Source organism: Rutilus rutilus, assembly GCF_951802725.1.
Source record: "Rutilus rutilus genome assembly, chromosome: 9".
NCBI classification, from domain to species: domain Eukaryota; kingdom Metazoa; phylum Chordata; class Actinopteri; order Cypriniformes; family Leuciscidae; genus Rutilus; species Rutilus rutilus.
The window spans coordinates 8,910,657-8,927,852 of NC_140223.1; the positions used below are offsets into that span (position 1 = coordinate 8,910,657).

The 17,196-nt window shown below is 37.2% G+C and overlaps 1 protein-coding gene across 3 annotated transcripts; it reads left to right on the forward strand.

Annotated features, from left to right (window-relative positions):
• Positions 1–5,818: 5,818 nt before the first annotated feature.
• Positions 5,819–16,934, forward strand: LOC311296719 (NACHT, LRR and PYD domains-containing protein 3-like). Of its 3 annotated transcripts, none has more exons than XM_084418596.1 (12): positions 5,819–5,944; positions 8,775–8,881; positions 9,045–9,161; positions 9,423–9,539; positions 9,805–9,909; positions 10,638–10,751; positions 10,913–12,736; positions 13,250–13,423; positions 13,831–14,004; positions 14,707–14,877; positions 14,957–15,121; positions 15,819–16,934. In XM_084418596.1, the coding sequence occupies exons 2-12, from the start codon at positions 8,832–8,834 to the stop codon at positions 15,832–15,834; spliced, it is 3,027 nt and encodes a 1,008-aa protein (XP_084274722.1). In that variant the 5' UTR covers positions 5,819–5,944; positions 8,775–8,831; the 3' UTR covers positions 15,835–16,934. The 3 variants fall into 3 exon arrangements, with proteins under 3 accessions (XP_084274722.1, XP_084274721.1, XP_084274723.1); XM_084418595.1 differs by lacking the exon at positions 5,819–5,944 and adding an exon at positions 6,124–6,272; XM_084418597.1 differs by lacking the exons at positions 5,819–5,944; positions 13,831–14,004 and adding an exon at positions 6,124–6,272.
• The last annotated feature ends 262 nt before the right edge of the window (positions 16,935–17,196 follow it).

Below are 17,196 nucleotides of genomic sequence, written 5' to 3' on the forward strand. Positions count from 1 at the left end.
GCTAAATTGTAGCATTCTTCACACGAAAGATTATATAAAAAATTCACAGACAACATATGTTCACATTCATGGCACAATTCAAACGGGACCAGAAAATAATTATTTTCTCCCGTTCACTTGCATTGACGGTTTTTCAACTTTGAGGTCCAGCGGGGTTAGCGGAGGGGGCGGGACTTACCAGCTCTATATACACCAAACTTTCCAGTCTTTTACCTAGTTATATTATGAAGACATTTACAGAGGGATTTGTAAATATATTATTCTTAGCCTGATTTATATAACATTTTATTCCAAAAAACATGGCGAAAATAATTTTTTTAAGGCTATTGACAATATTTTCTGATTTACAGGATAACAAAAGTAGATAATCCATAAATCCCTCTGTAATTTTTTTCCCATCTAATATGTGAACACAATGAAAAAATAATTTTTAACCTGGCTTTATCCAATACTCAGATATCGTTTTTTTAAATATATGCAAATTAGTGCATATTTGATTAGATATTGCCTGATTTGCATATTTAAACATTAAATTACAGAAAACTTGTAATACATTTTTTTCTCATCTTAATGTAGGTAATCAACTGGGAAAGTTTCATGGTGATATCTGCTAGTTAAAAAATGTACCCTATTCACCTGTAGTGTCTCGCCTTAATTAAATTACAGTATTTAGATTACTTGGTAATTAATTACACCCAACTGTATAACAGTAGGCCTAATTAAAATGTAAACTTACGCATTGACTCGAGCAACTATTTTCTTTCAAGCTAAGTCTCTGTCCTTCGCTGCTTTTTATTTAAAAAGAAGAAATATGCAGACCTCTTTTTGTCTGGCGCTGTTGCCATGGTGACTCATAATATCTGCACTCCATTGAAAATGGCTTTTTATAGTTGTGGTGCACGTGCTTAACTCAGAGTCAGTCAACTCAGAGTTGATTGAACTAACTAATTTCAGCTGTTCTGTAACCGAAAACTCAGAGTTTCCCATCTCAGGGTAAGTCAACTCAGAGTTCAAGTTTTAACTCAGAGTTGTTTGAACCTCCTTATTGAAACAGGCCCCAGATCAGTGCCATAAATCTTAAGATTTATTTGAGTATTTTTGTTGTAATTTCTATCACAGCTAATTGTAACTATTTATTGTTTTAATTTTTAGATTTTTTTTTTAATATTAACAAATAAGCAACACTCTCTTCTGTTCATCATGTGATAATATACACAGATTTTGTTCATAGCATACAGAATTTAACTCTTATGTAAAGTAAAAGCACTACAGCATGACTGTATAAAAAGTGTACACACATAATACATAAAGCAATGATATTTAACATCACTTTGTAGATACATACGGCATTTACCATTTACACAACAACATGTACTTTGTTAAATCGCCCTGCAAAAACATATCCGCCAAGAACATAATGTGATTAATAAAAGTAACATTAATGCATTGCATACATGTGCAGAGCTGGTAAAATTAGAGGTGGATTAGTACCCCCAGGGGCTCCTGGGCACTGAAGCTCATGGGCCCCCCTCCCCTACCTGACAACCACACTCTCCAAAGGAACACACACACACACACACACACACACACACGCACACGCACACACAATACTAAGGCCCACCAGGTGTGGGATTTGACATGCCAATCACTATTGGTCAAAAGTTGAATGATTGGTTCACAAGACAATGATATAATTCTTTTTGTTTGTTTAGTCTTTTTTTAAAAGTAGAGCTGCACGATTTGGGGAAAATGTTATATTGCGATTACTGAGGTCAATATCGTAGCGCCGTTGTCCTCAGACTGTTGTGAGTGAAGTATATGGTTCTGCAGTTGGTTAGTATTGGAGAAAACAGGTAGCACCCCGCACTCCGCTTGGAGGTGCATCTCAAGTGTTTACGCAGACTTTTTTTTGGTGATAAAAATGCCATTGTACATGGTTGGAGATATACAGTGTACAGTATATTGAAAACTGTCATATGATGCTTAAGCAGTGCTGTGTTAAAAAAGGATGTTTGTAAATCCTGTTAAAATGATCACACACTCCATGTTTATATGGTCACGATCCAAACAGTAAAAGTGACACTGAAGCTGTGTCAAATGCAGCACTAAAAATACGTTGAATTATGTCAAAAAGACTGAGAGTTCAGCCAGATCTTAGCAGATATACAGTGGCATCTGTCATAAGGACTTTTCGACAGGAAAACAGGTAAAAGAAGATCTGTCTACAGTTACAGTAATCAGCCGCTTATTGTATGCACCATATCAGCACTTGTGATACCCCTTCCTGTGACATTGTACAGTAAGTTACATGTAGTATTCTCTACATAGAATTGAGGGTCGGGAACGACAAGGAGGAAGGGGGCCGATATTCATGCAAGAACAAGAGAGAGAGATAATAAACATGGTTTTGGCCAATAATGCTATCAGGCTCTGAGAACTACAAGCAAACATTATTGGTGACCATGCCATTTTCAATAATGTCCATCAGGTCTCTCAGTCAACACTGGCACGCATCCTGAAAAGACATCAGGTTCAAATGAAACAACTTTATCGAGTGCCTTTTGAGCGGAATTCAGAGAGGGTCAAACGGCTGCGGGATATGTGAGTATGTGGAGGTTTGTATTGTTCACTTTAGCACTGTGATGTTGCATACTGCACACATGAATTTTTTACATTGACTGTATACTAGACCTATCCTGAACTACACAATCTTGTCTTTCACTGTATTTCAGAGAGTTTTGCAGATGGATGCTGAGGAAATCCTGCATGAATTCATATATATTGATGAGGCAGGGTTCAACCTCACAAAAGCAAGAAAGGAGAGGCAGAAATATCATTGGCCACAGGGCTATAATCAATGTCCCAGGGCAACGTGGGGGTAACATCACCCTTTGTGCTGCCATTTCACAGCATGGGGTTCTCCTCCGTCATGCCAAAATGGGCCCTTACAACACACCTCACATTCTCGCATTTTTGGACCGATGGCACCACATGGTCACAGCAGGTGATGAAATGCACCAGAGGCAATACACTGTCATCTGGGACAATGTGTCATTCCACCGGTCTGCTATTGTCCAGAACTGGTTTCAACACCATCCACACAGTTGACAGTACTATACTTCCACCATACTCTCCGTTTCTAAACCCTATCGAAGAGTTTTTCTCTGCATGGCGGTGGAAGGTTTACGATCTCCAGCCCCAGGCTCAGGTACCCCTCATTCAGGCCATGGAGGACGCCTGTGACCAAGTCGATGCAGCAGCTGTGAAAGGATGTATTCGACATTCAAGACGGTTCTTCCCGCGTTGTCTTGCTAATGAGGATATTGCTTGTGATCTTGATGAAATTCAGTCAGTTATTTTTTATGTTTGTTGTTATTTACTGTAATTGTAACCTGTACTGGATACAGTATTTTACGTTTGTCTGTTGTTTTCTGAGGTAACAGTGTTATGCACACTACTGTAGTAGCATGAAAACTGGGACATGTTTTGTTGTGATTCTCCATGTTGACTGATTTGGGTATATGGAGAGAAATAAATTATATTTTCCTCAGTCTGCAGCATTGGTCTTGTGTAGTGTTTGGTGAACTATACTATATAGTTGCACTTTCTCTGTGTACTTCATTTACAGTACTCTAATCACTGAGAATTAGACTTGCTAACAGTGTTTTAGGTTAGCAACAGCAGTGTGTAACTGGTTCAAAAAGATTGAAGTCATATGAAATGTGTGTGTTTCGTATGGTAACAAAATATTGTTTTTATGAAGTCGTGTATAGTTTTGACAAAAGTATTCCATTTTGCAAATGATCTGAAGTGTTGTGCTACTTTGGTGTAGGGTTGTGCTAATTGTGTGTAGTGTTTTGACAAACCGGGCCCTGTTTTCAAAATTGTGCTTAAACAATTGAAAAAAACTAAGTAAACATAAAAAAAAAAATTAGAGGCAAGGGTTAAAAAAAAGAAGAGTAAAAAAAAATAATGTTTTTGTTTTTTTTGTGTGTGCGTTGTACTGTGTACTACATGAATGAATAAAAATGTGCCAATGTATCCATTGGTTGTGTCTTTTGTGTTCATCATGTGAAAAGGTTTGTGAGGAGGGGAACTACAAGCAACATAATTTGCCAGTTTTGGAAATGTTGTTTTGAATTTATTGCACCAGTGTGCTAGACTATGTTGTAGTGTGTGTGATTTTGAGGGCTTGTGTGTCCTGTCTGAGGGCAAAGTTTGGTTTTTCAGCAAGAGTGAATGGTTTTGAGTGTAGAGCTTCATTTTATTTCCAAAAAGTCTAATAGATTGTGTAGAAAATATGCTTGACAGTTTATGACAACTAGATCAACCATTTTGCATTCAATGACTTATACTATGAACTAATGACTAGATGTTTTGAGGGGTAAGACTATTGCACAGAGAACTATTTAATACATTTTGAGCAACATGGCATTAGCAACTGATAATGTAGGAAACCACAGACAATTGTACATAATCAATTGCATGAATGTACCAAAGCAATTGCAACTTGTTCAAAAGAATGATAAACTGCTTTTATGATGTGCACAAGTGACTACATGATGTGGAGGTTGAACAAGTAGTTTTGAGAATTTAATTTCTGATCTGAGAAATGCACCAAAGCGACTGAGAAAAACTGTAACACACATCAATCAGATCCTTCAATAGATAGATAAAAGGGCCCAAATCAGTTTATTGAGTTTTGGAACAATGGATCCAGAAAGACATGAAGGAAGAGATCGAGGAGGGATAAGGAGGAGGACGAAGGGCAAGAAGACAAGCAGTCTCAGATGAAATTCAAGCCACTCTAGTTGCCCATGTCTTAGTCAATGGTATGACTTTGAGGGAGGCTGGGCTACGAGTAAGGCCAAATTTGAGTCGCTTTACCGTCGCCTCGAGAACCTTCAGGGAGGTGTGGTGGCAAACAAAATTCTATCACTGAATAAGAGACAAACTTTTCCAATAGTCTTTGATGAGGTTTATTTTCTTGCAAGAAAAGGCCAGCAGTTGTACAGTCACACAGAGTGGTTGCAGAGTGTGACAATGAAGGGAGGGCATCCTTTCTCCTTTATAGTCTTGACTCCCACAATGTTATCTTTCTAGGCCAATGATGGTATTTCAACCATACGTGAAACATTCTTAGACTTGTTCATCATATTGTCTCCTTGAGTGGAGGCCCTTCTGTCACCTACCAACACTCTTTACCATTCCAATACACTTTCATATTAGAATAAGGTTTGTGTGTGCTCTTTTACTGTCATATGATGGTCACACACATCTTACTGTAAGTAAATATGAAGAAAAACTCTTTTTTTTTTTTTTTTCTTCATTGTACTGTGTACATGAATGAATAAAAATGTGCCAATGTATCCATTGGTTGTGTCTTTTGTGTTCATCATGTGAAAAGGTTTGTGAGGAGGGGAACCACAAGCAACATAACTTACCAGTTTTGGAAATGTTGTTTTGAATTTATTGCACCAGTGTGTTAGACTATGTTGTAGTGTGTGTGTGTTTGTGAGGGCTTGTGTGTCCTGTCTGAGGGCAAAGTTTGGTTTTTCAGCAAGAGTGAATGGTTTTGAGTGTAGAGATTCATTTTGACATGAAAATAGGATGTTTGGGGAACTGGGTGAGACGTTATGGATTTGTGTTTACAGTTTTGAGAATACCAGGCATAGTTTCAAGAAATGTGTTTAAGCAATCGAGAAAAACTGTAATATCATAGCCTACTTTTTCATCCCCCACCGGTATTCACGCGAGACTATAATAGGCTACCGCTTTAGTCTCATGCAAAACTACTAATACAAGTTGACCGAAAAAAGCCCACTGACGCTATAATGGTTTCTTCCATGTTGACATCAATAAGCCAGCAAAAGTGAAAGTAAAAGTCTTAGGAGCCGTTTTCTTTTAAAATAACTGCGTCACGTTGCGTGCCATAGTAGAAAAAGTGAGTATTAAAGGTGATTTATTACACAAAAGCTCGCGTTATGTTTATATTTGGTAGATAAACACCATTTGTACAATTTTGTAAACTTAGCCTGTAGAAAGTGTTCCCCTTTGACACATGGACTCTCCCAGTCACCCCTGTCATTCAGTGAAAAATGGACTATTCCAAACTTTCCACCAAGTTCGCGAAGTGACGGAGAAGAAAGTTGACGGATGATAACGGGAAAAGGAGATCGACTGAATATTGTATATAGTTTGTAGAGTGGAATATAGTGTATTAGCCCAAATCGGAGAAGTTTTATAGATTGTGCGTGTGCGTGCATCACACTGTAAGTCTCAACTAAAGCTAATCCGCCTGTATCCGTGTTTACATTTAATGTTGTTTACTTAATTATATTCGGCTGCTGTGACATTACTGCTATGTATATTTGTGTCATTTGTTGTCAGTATTAGTTATATTTATTCATTATAAACACCAATGCACGTTGTATCTCAGGTCGCGCGCATGCGCTCATAGTTGTTTACATCTCGGTTTGACCGCACATGCAGCAGTAGCCATGCTCGCATGCACAGCTCGTGCACAGCTTGTGTACACACATTAGCGCACACACATCCATTCCCACTTATTCAAGTATTTCATCATAGAGATTGTATTGTTATATATTACCTTTATTCGTCAGTAATTTACCAAATAAGCTTTATTCATATTGTTCTTGTGGTTTATGTTTATATCCATATTCATATCTGTATTTTGTATTCACAGAACCACACATCTATGCACCTTTAATAAAACAACGATTTGGAATATAACCTGAGTGAGACATTGTTCTGACCGGACAACCTGTAGCCTTCAGCCAAACCTGAACTAGCAATTAGAGTGAATACTCACAAGATTTTTCATAGCCAGTAAAATCGATCGCAAAAGCAGCAGTTGGTCGAGATGAACTGTTATGAGGTCGCGATCGTTTGATGTTAGCGCGGGCAAATATTTTTTTCTTAACTTTAAAGGTACAATATGCAAGAATTTTGCATTAAAATATCCCATAATCTCAAGGCCAGTGTTATATATTTTGTTAAGTTGATTACTTACAATATCCCAAATGTTTCCAACTATTTTTAAATCGTGAGAAAATTGCGATTTTAACCAAGGAAACGGGGCGTTAGAGCAGGGGGGAGCTGGGAGTCGCCAGTCAATTGCGTCATATCCGCGTTACCCTCGTTTCCGCTCGTACTCTGCTCGTACTGCGTGGAGTCCTGGACAAATGCGGAAGTTGTAGTTGTAGCGTCTATCAAGCAACAGACGTTAGCTTGTTTCTTGCAGTCCTTATGGAACACAATTATTCTTTACCGATTGCAGCTGGTTCTGTCGACAAAGTATGCTTAATTTTATATTTTCCTAATGTAGCATTCGGTAATAGTTATGTTTATGTAAGGGAAGTATTATTGCTTTAGATTTGTGTTTAGTTTATTGACATTGTTTATCACGTCTGGTGTTTATGGCCATGTAAATAAATATAGCATGTGTTACATAAAGATTAATCAGTATTTTGGCAAATGATGTGGGTATGTTCGAATGTACTTTCACAACAATTGTTTAGAACACGTAAAACTGCGCCGCGTTATCACAACAATGAATTCGACATACAGTAACATCTATGATAACCAATTTAATATTAAACCTTACTTTTCTTGCGGTTAATTCATTTTAATGAAATAAAAGTGTGATGAGGTTCAAGAGTCAGGAAGGAAGAAGACAGGGGTCGGCGTGACTGGGACTCGTACTTTATTAAAATAAAGCAAAACAAACAAAAGTCGTGCACAACGCGCATTCACCGTGGCAACCGCGACGGCACAAAACAGTTCAAAAATGAGAGCTCGGATCCACCGGTTTTCTTTCTCTGCGTCCAATTTTCTCTTCAGTCTCTCTCTCGTTCCAGCGCGGCTTATAAGCGGTCTCTCCACGCCGATCACTGCAATAAGACACAGGTGTTCGTCATTTGCACTTGACCTACTTGCTCGTCTCTTCTCTCTCCCATTACAGACCGTGCTGAACCACGCCCCCCTCGCCACAAAAAGCATGTCATTATAAAAAAAGAACTTAGCCTCATCCATGAACATGATTTTAGATTCCCATCTGACTGATTTACATCCACGGTGGAGTTTAAAACGACAGTTCCCATCATTCCACGCTCCTTCACATCGTCATCAAGCTACGCCGTTGTTGTTGTTTGGAATGTAGCGCCCTCTAGAGGCCAAAAATTCTTGCATATTGTAGCTTTAAGTAAATCTATACGAACTACGATTTTCCTCTTATTGGTCTAGATTTTTTGGGATTAATATTACTCAATCGCCTCTTCTTTTTTTAAATATTTTTTTTATATTGCTGTATGTTGCTGACTCGACCTATCCTATTTCCTTACCAAACTCGATGCTCATCGAATTAAATGCGGAACTTGTGAGATACATTTTTTTATAATAATAATCCTTTAAAAGTAAAAAAAAAAAATATATTTTTTTAAAATAGAATATAAACCCCGCAATGAGTAAGAATACAAAATATATACACAGCTAGGAATAAACCAATCATTGTTTTTTCTTTCAAAAGAAAAATCGTTTCGTCGTAAATGAGCGTGTGACAGTTCTTATTCTTCTATCCTCCTTCCTTATTATTCCTCGGTATGACTGACTGTTTCTCACACACAAGGCCTACAGTTGGATCATATCAAGTAAAATCTAGTTGTGGGGGGAGCAACTAGTTTTCTGCCCTTAAAGTGAGGCATAACAGGAAATGGTAGAAACTACTAATTAGTGCTTCTGTCCTTTCCATTCAGAGTCAGAGGAGGAGATCAGACTAATCAGATGCACGAGTGCAGAACCATGAGGACATAATGAGTCATGTACAAAAATCCAAAGATGGAGATTATTCTCCAGGATGCAGGTACACTCAATAAAGACAACATGATATCAACCATTTTTACATTGTTAATACACTCTTCCTGGTTTTCTTGTGAAAGACTACAGTGGATATCTTCAAAATAGAAAAGGTTGCTTTGGCTCTTTTCATCTGATGTCACCAAGCCCTATTATTTGCTGTATTACAGTTCAGTCCAGCAGAAGAGATCAGATTCTCCAGAGCCCAGCTGTGTGTCCATGAAGAGTGACTGGTCTATGGATCCTCCACCCCAAATTAAGAGTGGAGACACACAGCCCAATCTCAGGTTTCACTTTTATTTTCAGTATATAGCCTACTAAAAATATTCTAATGTTTAGATTTTTTTTTTTTTTTTTCAAGAAATATGTATGGTGAATTGATGGTACTTTTAACTTGGTTTGATGTTCTTACATTGTATTGTTCAGCTTTGTATTGTATTGCACTGTAAAAAAAAATAAAAAAATCCAAATTCTCTTTTGTTAGTAACACTTTATTTTAAAGGTTGATTAAACTATCTAACATAGAAAGAGGTTATGTTCTGTTACAGTTTGACTCAGCAGAAGAGATCAGATTCTCCAGAGCCCAGCTGTGTGTCCATGAAGAGTGACTGGTCTATGGATCCTCCACCCCAAATTAAGAGTGGAGACACACAGCCCAATCTCAGGTGTTACTTTTATTTTCAGTATATACTCAACATATTTTAATGTTTAGATTTTTTTTTTTTTTTCAGGAAATATGTATGGTGAATTGATGGTACTTTTAACTTGGTTTGATGTTCTTACATTGTATTGTTCAGGTTACAGCTTTTCTATGTTCAAATTTGGAAATGCACTGTAAAAATAAAAAATAAATCCAAATTCTCTTTTGTTAGTAACACTTAAAGGTTGATTGAACTATCTAACATAGAAAGAGGTTCTGTTCGGTTACAGTTTGACTCAGCAGAAGAGATCAGATTCTCCAGAGCCCAGCTGTGTGTCCATGAAGAGTGACTGGTCTATGGATCCTCCACCCCAAATTAATAGTGGAGACAGAAGGCAGGTCTTATACTGTTATGAAACAGTAATATATATATATATATATATATATATATATATATATATATATATATAAATTAATAAATTAATAAATTAATAAATTAAATAAATAGCTGCATTTATTAATAATAATCACTATAAATATTCATTTCATCAAGTAATCTATCTCATTAGCCTCACTGTATCAGTGGTTTATGGCTACCAAGCTAAATAGCATTTGGGTACATTCATATAAAATGGATATCGATGTATTAGTATTAGCAGTATTAGCATTTTATCACCACTTGAAATGATCCTTTTTATATATTTCTAATATAAAAGTCACCTTTATTTATATAGCACTTTTTACAGTACAGATTGATTTAAAGCAGCTTTACAGAGATAACAGGAAAATAATGCAACAAAGTTTGTTGCGGCTGTACAGCAGATCTACAAGAAAATAGCATCATAGTCCAGCTTAAGTAAGTTCAATGATGGTTAATTTCTGTTGTAAAAAATTTATTAATTTAGTTCATTTATCTATACAGCCGCTCTGGAGAAAACAGTGATGTCCTCAACCAGCTCAGTTCAGTTCTCATATAATGGTGTCAGTGCAGGCAGATCAATAATATTGTTGAATATTAAGTGTAAAAACAGCAACTAAGCTGTTCACAGAATTATTCAGTTAGTAGCACCATTCACTTTCAAAGTATCTGATTATTCTGCTGTTTTACTTCATTCTCTTTAAGGCGAATCCCGCGACCCAGACCAGATGTAACAGAACCCGTCTGTAAAAAAATTAAATATGACGAGACCATGATTAAACCACAAGAATTTGATGAAAGCACTTATCCTGGCATCAGGTAAAATACAGTATTTTGACAAATAAGAAAAATCAGTATAAACAAAAGCAGGCATTCTGCTTTACATATATTATATTATATAGAAAACAAACTAGCCATCTCTTTTTATGGCTCTATACATGTACCTCTTGTACTTATATTCTGTTGTATTGATTTTACAGCCATGACTCTAATTATGCTGAAGTCCTCAACACATTTAGATCAAATCTGATGAAGAAGTTTGAGTGTCTGTATGAGGGAACAGCACAGCAGGGAAACCCAACACTCCTGAATGAGATTTACACAGAGCTCTACATCACAGAGAGTGAGAGTGGAGAGATCAGTAATGAACATGAGGTGAGACAGATTGAGACACAATCCAGGAGAGCAGCAACAGAGGACACACCGATCAAATGCAATGACATCTTTAGACCTTTACCTGGACAAGACAAACCCATCAGAACTGTGCTGACAACGGGAGTCGCTGGCATTGGAAAAACAGTCTCTGTGCAGAAGTTCATCCTGGACTGGGCTGAAGAGAAAGAGAATCAGGACGTCCAGCTCATATTTCCACTTCCTTTCAGAGAGATCAATCTGATGAAGGACAAAACACTCAGTCTTTCAGATCTTCTTCATGACTTTTTCCCTGAAACTAAAGAAATGGAAATATCCAAAGACAAATATAAAGTGTTGTTCATCTTTGATGGTCTGGACGAGTGTCGTCTGTCTCTGGATTTTCAGAGTGATGTGAGGTTGTGTGATGTAAGTAAATCAGCCTCAGTGGACGTGCTGCTGACGAACCTCATTGTGGGGAATCTGCTTCCCTCTGCTCTCATCTGGATCACCTCCAGACCAGCAGCAGCCGATCTCGTCCCCTCTGAGTGTGTCCATCGAGTGACAGAGGTACGAGGCTTCAATGATCCACAGAAGGAGGAATACTTCAGGAAGAGAATCAGTGATCAGAGTCTGGCCAATACAATCATCACACACCTGAAGTCATCAAGGAGCCTCTACATCATGTGCCACATCCCAGTGTTCTGCTGGATCTCAGCCACTGTTCTGGAGAAGATGTTGAGCGAAGCAGAGAGTGGAGAGATTCCCAAGACTCTGACTCAGATGTACACACACTTCCTGATCCTTCAGACCAACATCAAACATGAGAAGGACTATGAGAAGAACGTGACCGATGAAGACATGATCCTCAAACTGGGGAAACTGGCTTTTCAGCAGCTTGTGAAAGGCAATGTGATCTTCTATGAGGAAGACCTGAGAGAGTGTGGCATTGATGTGACAGAAGCATCAGTTTACTCAGGATTGTGCACTCAGATCTTCAGAGAGGAGTTTGGCTGGTATCAGGGGAAAGTCTTCTGCTTTGTTCATCTGAGCGTTCAGGAACATCTAGCGGCTCTATATGTGCATCTCTCCTGTACAATCAACAACACAAATGTGTTTGACCCAAACACCAAACAGAGCTTGCGGTCTAAAGTCAAGGGCTTGTTTCAACTCAATTCACCAGAAGAACATGTGTCATTATTATCTGAGCTGCATCAGAGTGCTGTGGATGAGGCTCTACAGAGTAAAAATGGACATCTGGACCTTTTCCTGCGGTTTCTTCTGGGTCTATTAGTAATGTCTCATCAGATTCTCCTACAAAGATTAATGACTCTACCAAGAAGTAGATCTGACAGCAATGAGGAAACAGTTGAGTACATCAAGAAGAAGATCAGGACCACTAGCTCTCCGGAGAAATCCATCAATCTGTTCCACTGTCTGAATGAACTGGGTGATCGTTCACTAGTGGAGGAAATACAACAGTCTCTGAAATCTGGAACATTGGCTGAAGTCAAACTCTCTTCATCTCAGTGGTCAACTGTAGTCTTTGTGTTGTTGACATCAGAGCAAGTGATGGATGTGTTTGAGCTGAATAAATTTGTTGCAAAAAAAAAATTTGCAGATAAAGTTCTTCGGAAACTGCTTCCTGTGATTAAAGAATCCAGATCAGCACTGTAAGTGACAGATGATCTTTTAAAACATTTTACAGACAGAGTGCTGGCCCTCATGCTGGAGGATCTATGAATTTCTGTTAGTACTGACTCATGTGTTTAATGACTTGAGAGGGGAATAGTGATGCAACCTATAATCAGAGCCTTTCTTCTAGTATTGATACCATATTTTGATATTTGTGACCATACCCCTCTGTGGTTTAACATTTAAAATCAAAGAATTTAAGACAGCCATGAATATTACTATTGTAATATTCCTGTTGATCTGTAAAATTAAGGAGAAAAAAAGGGGCATCTCTAGATAAATATCTATAATTATATTAAATATATAACGAAATAATCAGTTCATACATATATTTATAAATAAAATAATTAGATTTTAGACAGACAAGGAAAATTAAGGCCCTGGAGCCAATGTGCAATGCTACAGGTTATCCGTCAACTGAACGTCCGTTGCATTCGCAGCAACTGTTTTTACTGTTACTGTGTTCAATGTATTGTTTTCAATCTCTACAGTTTGGATGACTGTAATATCACAGATGAAGGTTGTGTCACTCTGGCTTCAGCTCTGAGATCAAACCCCTCAAACCTGAGAGATCTGGATCTGTCTGAGAATAAACTACGAGATTCTGGTGTGAAGCGTCTATCTGATGGACTGAAGGATCCTCATTGTAAACTGCAGAAACTGAAGTAAGATCTTCTGTTTGATGTTTTTCGTGAATTTCAGATACAAAAAGAATAATTAATTCTGATGAATTAAATTAAAAATCAAGATTGAAAATGGGATTTAATATCATGATATTTGATATATCTGTGAAGATAATTTGAGAAAAATTAAACGTAATAAAATTATTTATAAAAACTCACCAAAGTGTTTGTCACAGTCAGGACTTGGATAATTTAATATTATGTTATGGACTGTATTTATTTGTTATATCAGCACTTGCTTTAATAGACTTGCATAAACATGGTCAAATAAATCACATTTACATACACAGTGGCACAATGATATTTACAGACATAGATATTTATAATTTAAAAAGAACATATTAGTTAACTTTAATCTACTAAAAGAGTTTTTCTTTTTCTTTTGGCAGTCTGTACCATTGTGGTGTGACAGATGAAGGTTGTGCTGCTCTGGCTTCAGCTCTGAGATCAAACCCTGAACACCTGAAAGAACTGAATTTCACTGAAAATAAGATTGGAGATTTGGGACTAAAGCTCCTTTCTGATGTCCTGAAAGATTCTCTCTGTGTACTAGAGAAACTGAGGTAAGATCATTATCAAGAACATTCATTTATATTAAATGTCATTAATAAATCGCATCAAAGTAAAACAATTTACAGCATAATTTGTCACTTCATTAAGTAAAAAAAACACAAAACAAAACAAGGATCTTCAGATAAATATATTAGTAATAGGGTGAATCTCTATCTAAAGGCACTTTTGCATATAAACATTGACATCTTGATTACATTTAGTCATTTAGCAGACGCCTTTGTCCAAAGCGTTAGAAATAATTATAAATAGATTAGATTAGAAATAATGCACTATAAAAATACTCTGCTCATATTTCTTCTCAAGCTCTTCACTGATGTTCTTTCCTTGGTAAACAGAGTATACTAATTAAAAAATGCCATTTTGTTTTGTCACACAAGTAATGATTTTTTAAGGAACGGTTAAAAGTAACATTAGCTAAATGTCCTAATTTTGAAACCAGAAACTTTTGGTTTAGTTTTAGGCAAATAATAATAAATAAAATAAAAACATGAACATAAAAGTGCCAAAGAAATACCTAATAACAGTAGTAGTACATTTACCAGTAATAAACAATTGATTGTAAAACATGGAATTTACAAAGATTCTGTCAAAGTACCTTTGTGACAGTTCTGTAAAAACAAAAGTACTTGACATAGTTTGTGAGTTTAAGTCTGTAGCTGTTTCAGAGAGTGAAAAATGTGTGTTCTTTGCAGGTTGATGAACTGTGGAATCACAGATAAAGGTTGTGCTGCTCTGACTTCAGCTCTGAGATCAAACCCTGAACACCTGAGACATCTGGATCTTTCTCAGAATAAAATCGGAGACGGAGTGATTGCTCTCTCTGCTGGACTGCAGGATCCTCACTGCAGATTAGAGAAACTGAAGTATAATGATCTGACTGACATGAGATTCACTGGTGTTTATAATTAAGTTGTTACTAAACAGTGTGTTTGTTCATTGCAGGTTATTGAATTGTGGCATCACAGATGAAGGTTGTGCTGCTCTGACTTCAGCTCTGAGATCAAACCCTGAACACCTGAGAGATCTGGATCTGTCTCTTAATAACCTAGATCCACGAGTCAGAGTCTCTGCTCTACAGTATATACTGGAAAAACTGAAAAACCTGATGTGAGTGAGATAAATGTTTTTAAAGGGGGCTATATTGTAGAAGTCAAAAACTCTTGTTACTAGCAACACTGGTGGCTGTTAATTGAACTGCAGCCAGCAACTTATTGCTTATTGCTTATTGCTTATTGCTCATGAACACACGAGATGCAAAACAAGCCTCAGCCAAAACAGTGACTGAAAGTGATTCACTGACATCATGTCGACAGATGAGGGTTAATTAAAATTACACTGTTATGATCATTTTCTTTGGATTTTACCGACAAAACCGGCCCAAGTCCTTCACATAAAAATATAATTCTACAGACAACCTCGGAAGTCAGGGAAGGTCTTGTTTTCTTTCTCATTTCGCTACAAGCTGTTCACACATTGGCAAAAAAAAAGAAGAAGAAAAAAAAGACACATGAACATTTTTACGTACAGGACAGCCCCTCTTAAGTATAACATGTCAATATCTTTTTTGGAGCAAAGCAATAAACAGCCTTCATATGTATATACATTATGCTTTAGCTGAGTGGAAGTTTTTGCACTATAAATTGCATTAATATGAATTAAATCCTGCTTATTTTGATGAGACTGGCCCACAAGAATATCAACATTGTATTTTTAAACAGATTTTGAGTTTGTTGTCTACTAGTATGTGATGTGACAGCAGTAATGTCTCATACTCATATGTGTCTGTCTGTGTGTTTTATTGTAGGATTCTCACTATTTAGACGTCAGTTCAGTTTTCTCGGGATCAGCTGATGGTGAAAAAGGAGCAGAGACTGAAAACAGAGTTGCCACTGCAATCACACTGATTTGTGATTTAAAGTCCCCTGTAGTCAATAATCTTATCCCTTAAAAATTATCTTTGATAATGAAAATGACAGATTTAAATGGGGTTTTTTTTCCTGTTAAAATATATGAAATGTAACTCTACACCCTTGCTTCCTGTAGTACATGTGGAACCATGAATATGCTAATTCGTCAAGCCGTGAAAATAGTTACAAATGGGGACAAATGTGAACTGAGCATTCTCAGATTCAAAAAATTAAAGGGTAACTAAACCCTAAAGCAACTTCTTTTAGTTAATGATCTGTAAGACTGGGGCTTTATTAGTGCTGTTCATTTATCAGAGTAAATTTTTTGACATTTGGGTATAAAGTGTTTTAATTCTACAATATATGGTGTAAAAACGTCTGAGTGCTGCCCTCTTCAGGTTGAACGGTGGCTACTGCAGTTGAATTTTCCTATTGGATGTTGCGGTACTGTGTGACGTAAGCAGGTACGAGCTCACCACGCCCTTGGTACGAGCTCACTAGGCTCGAGCGCATCTAGTTAGCATAGCATTTATATAGTTATTTAGATTATTTTGTGTAGCCTATGTAGTTAAGCAGCAGTTAGTGTAGTATTGCTAGAAGCATAGATAGTTAATGGCATAGTATTGCATCAATTAGGATAGCTTCAAGTTAGCGTTGATTTTTAGCATTAGCTTTATCTGTATTTTGTACAGTGGTGGTGTAGCAGTGTTGCTGGTTGCAAGGCTGTAAACTGTAAAGCGGCACAGTGCCATGCGCTGCTCCTCCTGCATGGGACTCCATCACTGCAGCGGCGTCTGATGTGAGTGAGTGAGCATATATTTTTAGTCACAATTTATGTTCTTTCCTATTAGGCTAAAGTTAAGCCTCTGGGGTCGGCAAACGTGCCGGCGCGGTTTGCTGGCTTTTTTCACATGGCAGCAAAATAGACTGTTCAATGTTTACTTTTTTATGTGTCCACTTACAGTCGAAACAAAACATTGTACTTTTGTAAAATAAAGAAAATTTGCTTTCTGCCTCTCCGTGTCCGTGAACCTTTTTTCTGGAGCACGTCTCTAAACTTAAACAAAACTCAGCGAATACTAGTCACACAGGCATAAGCAATATCTTAATAAACATTTAAAGGGATAGTTCACCCAAAAATGAAAATGCTGTCATCATTTACTCTTCCTCAAGTTGTTCCAAACCTGTATGACTTTCTTTCTTCTGCTGAACACAAAAGAAGATATTTTAAAGGAGTCATAACCTAGTATTACCTTGGATACCCACGCTCTATTA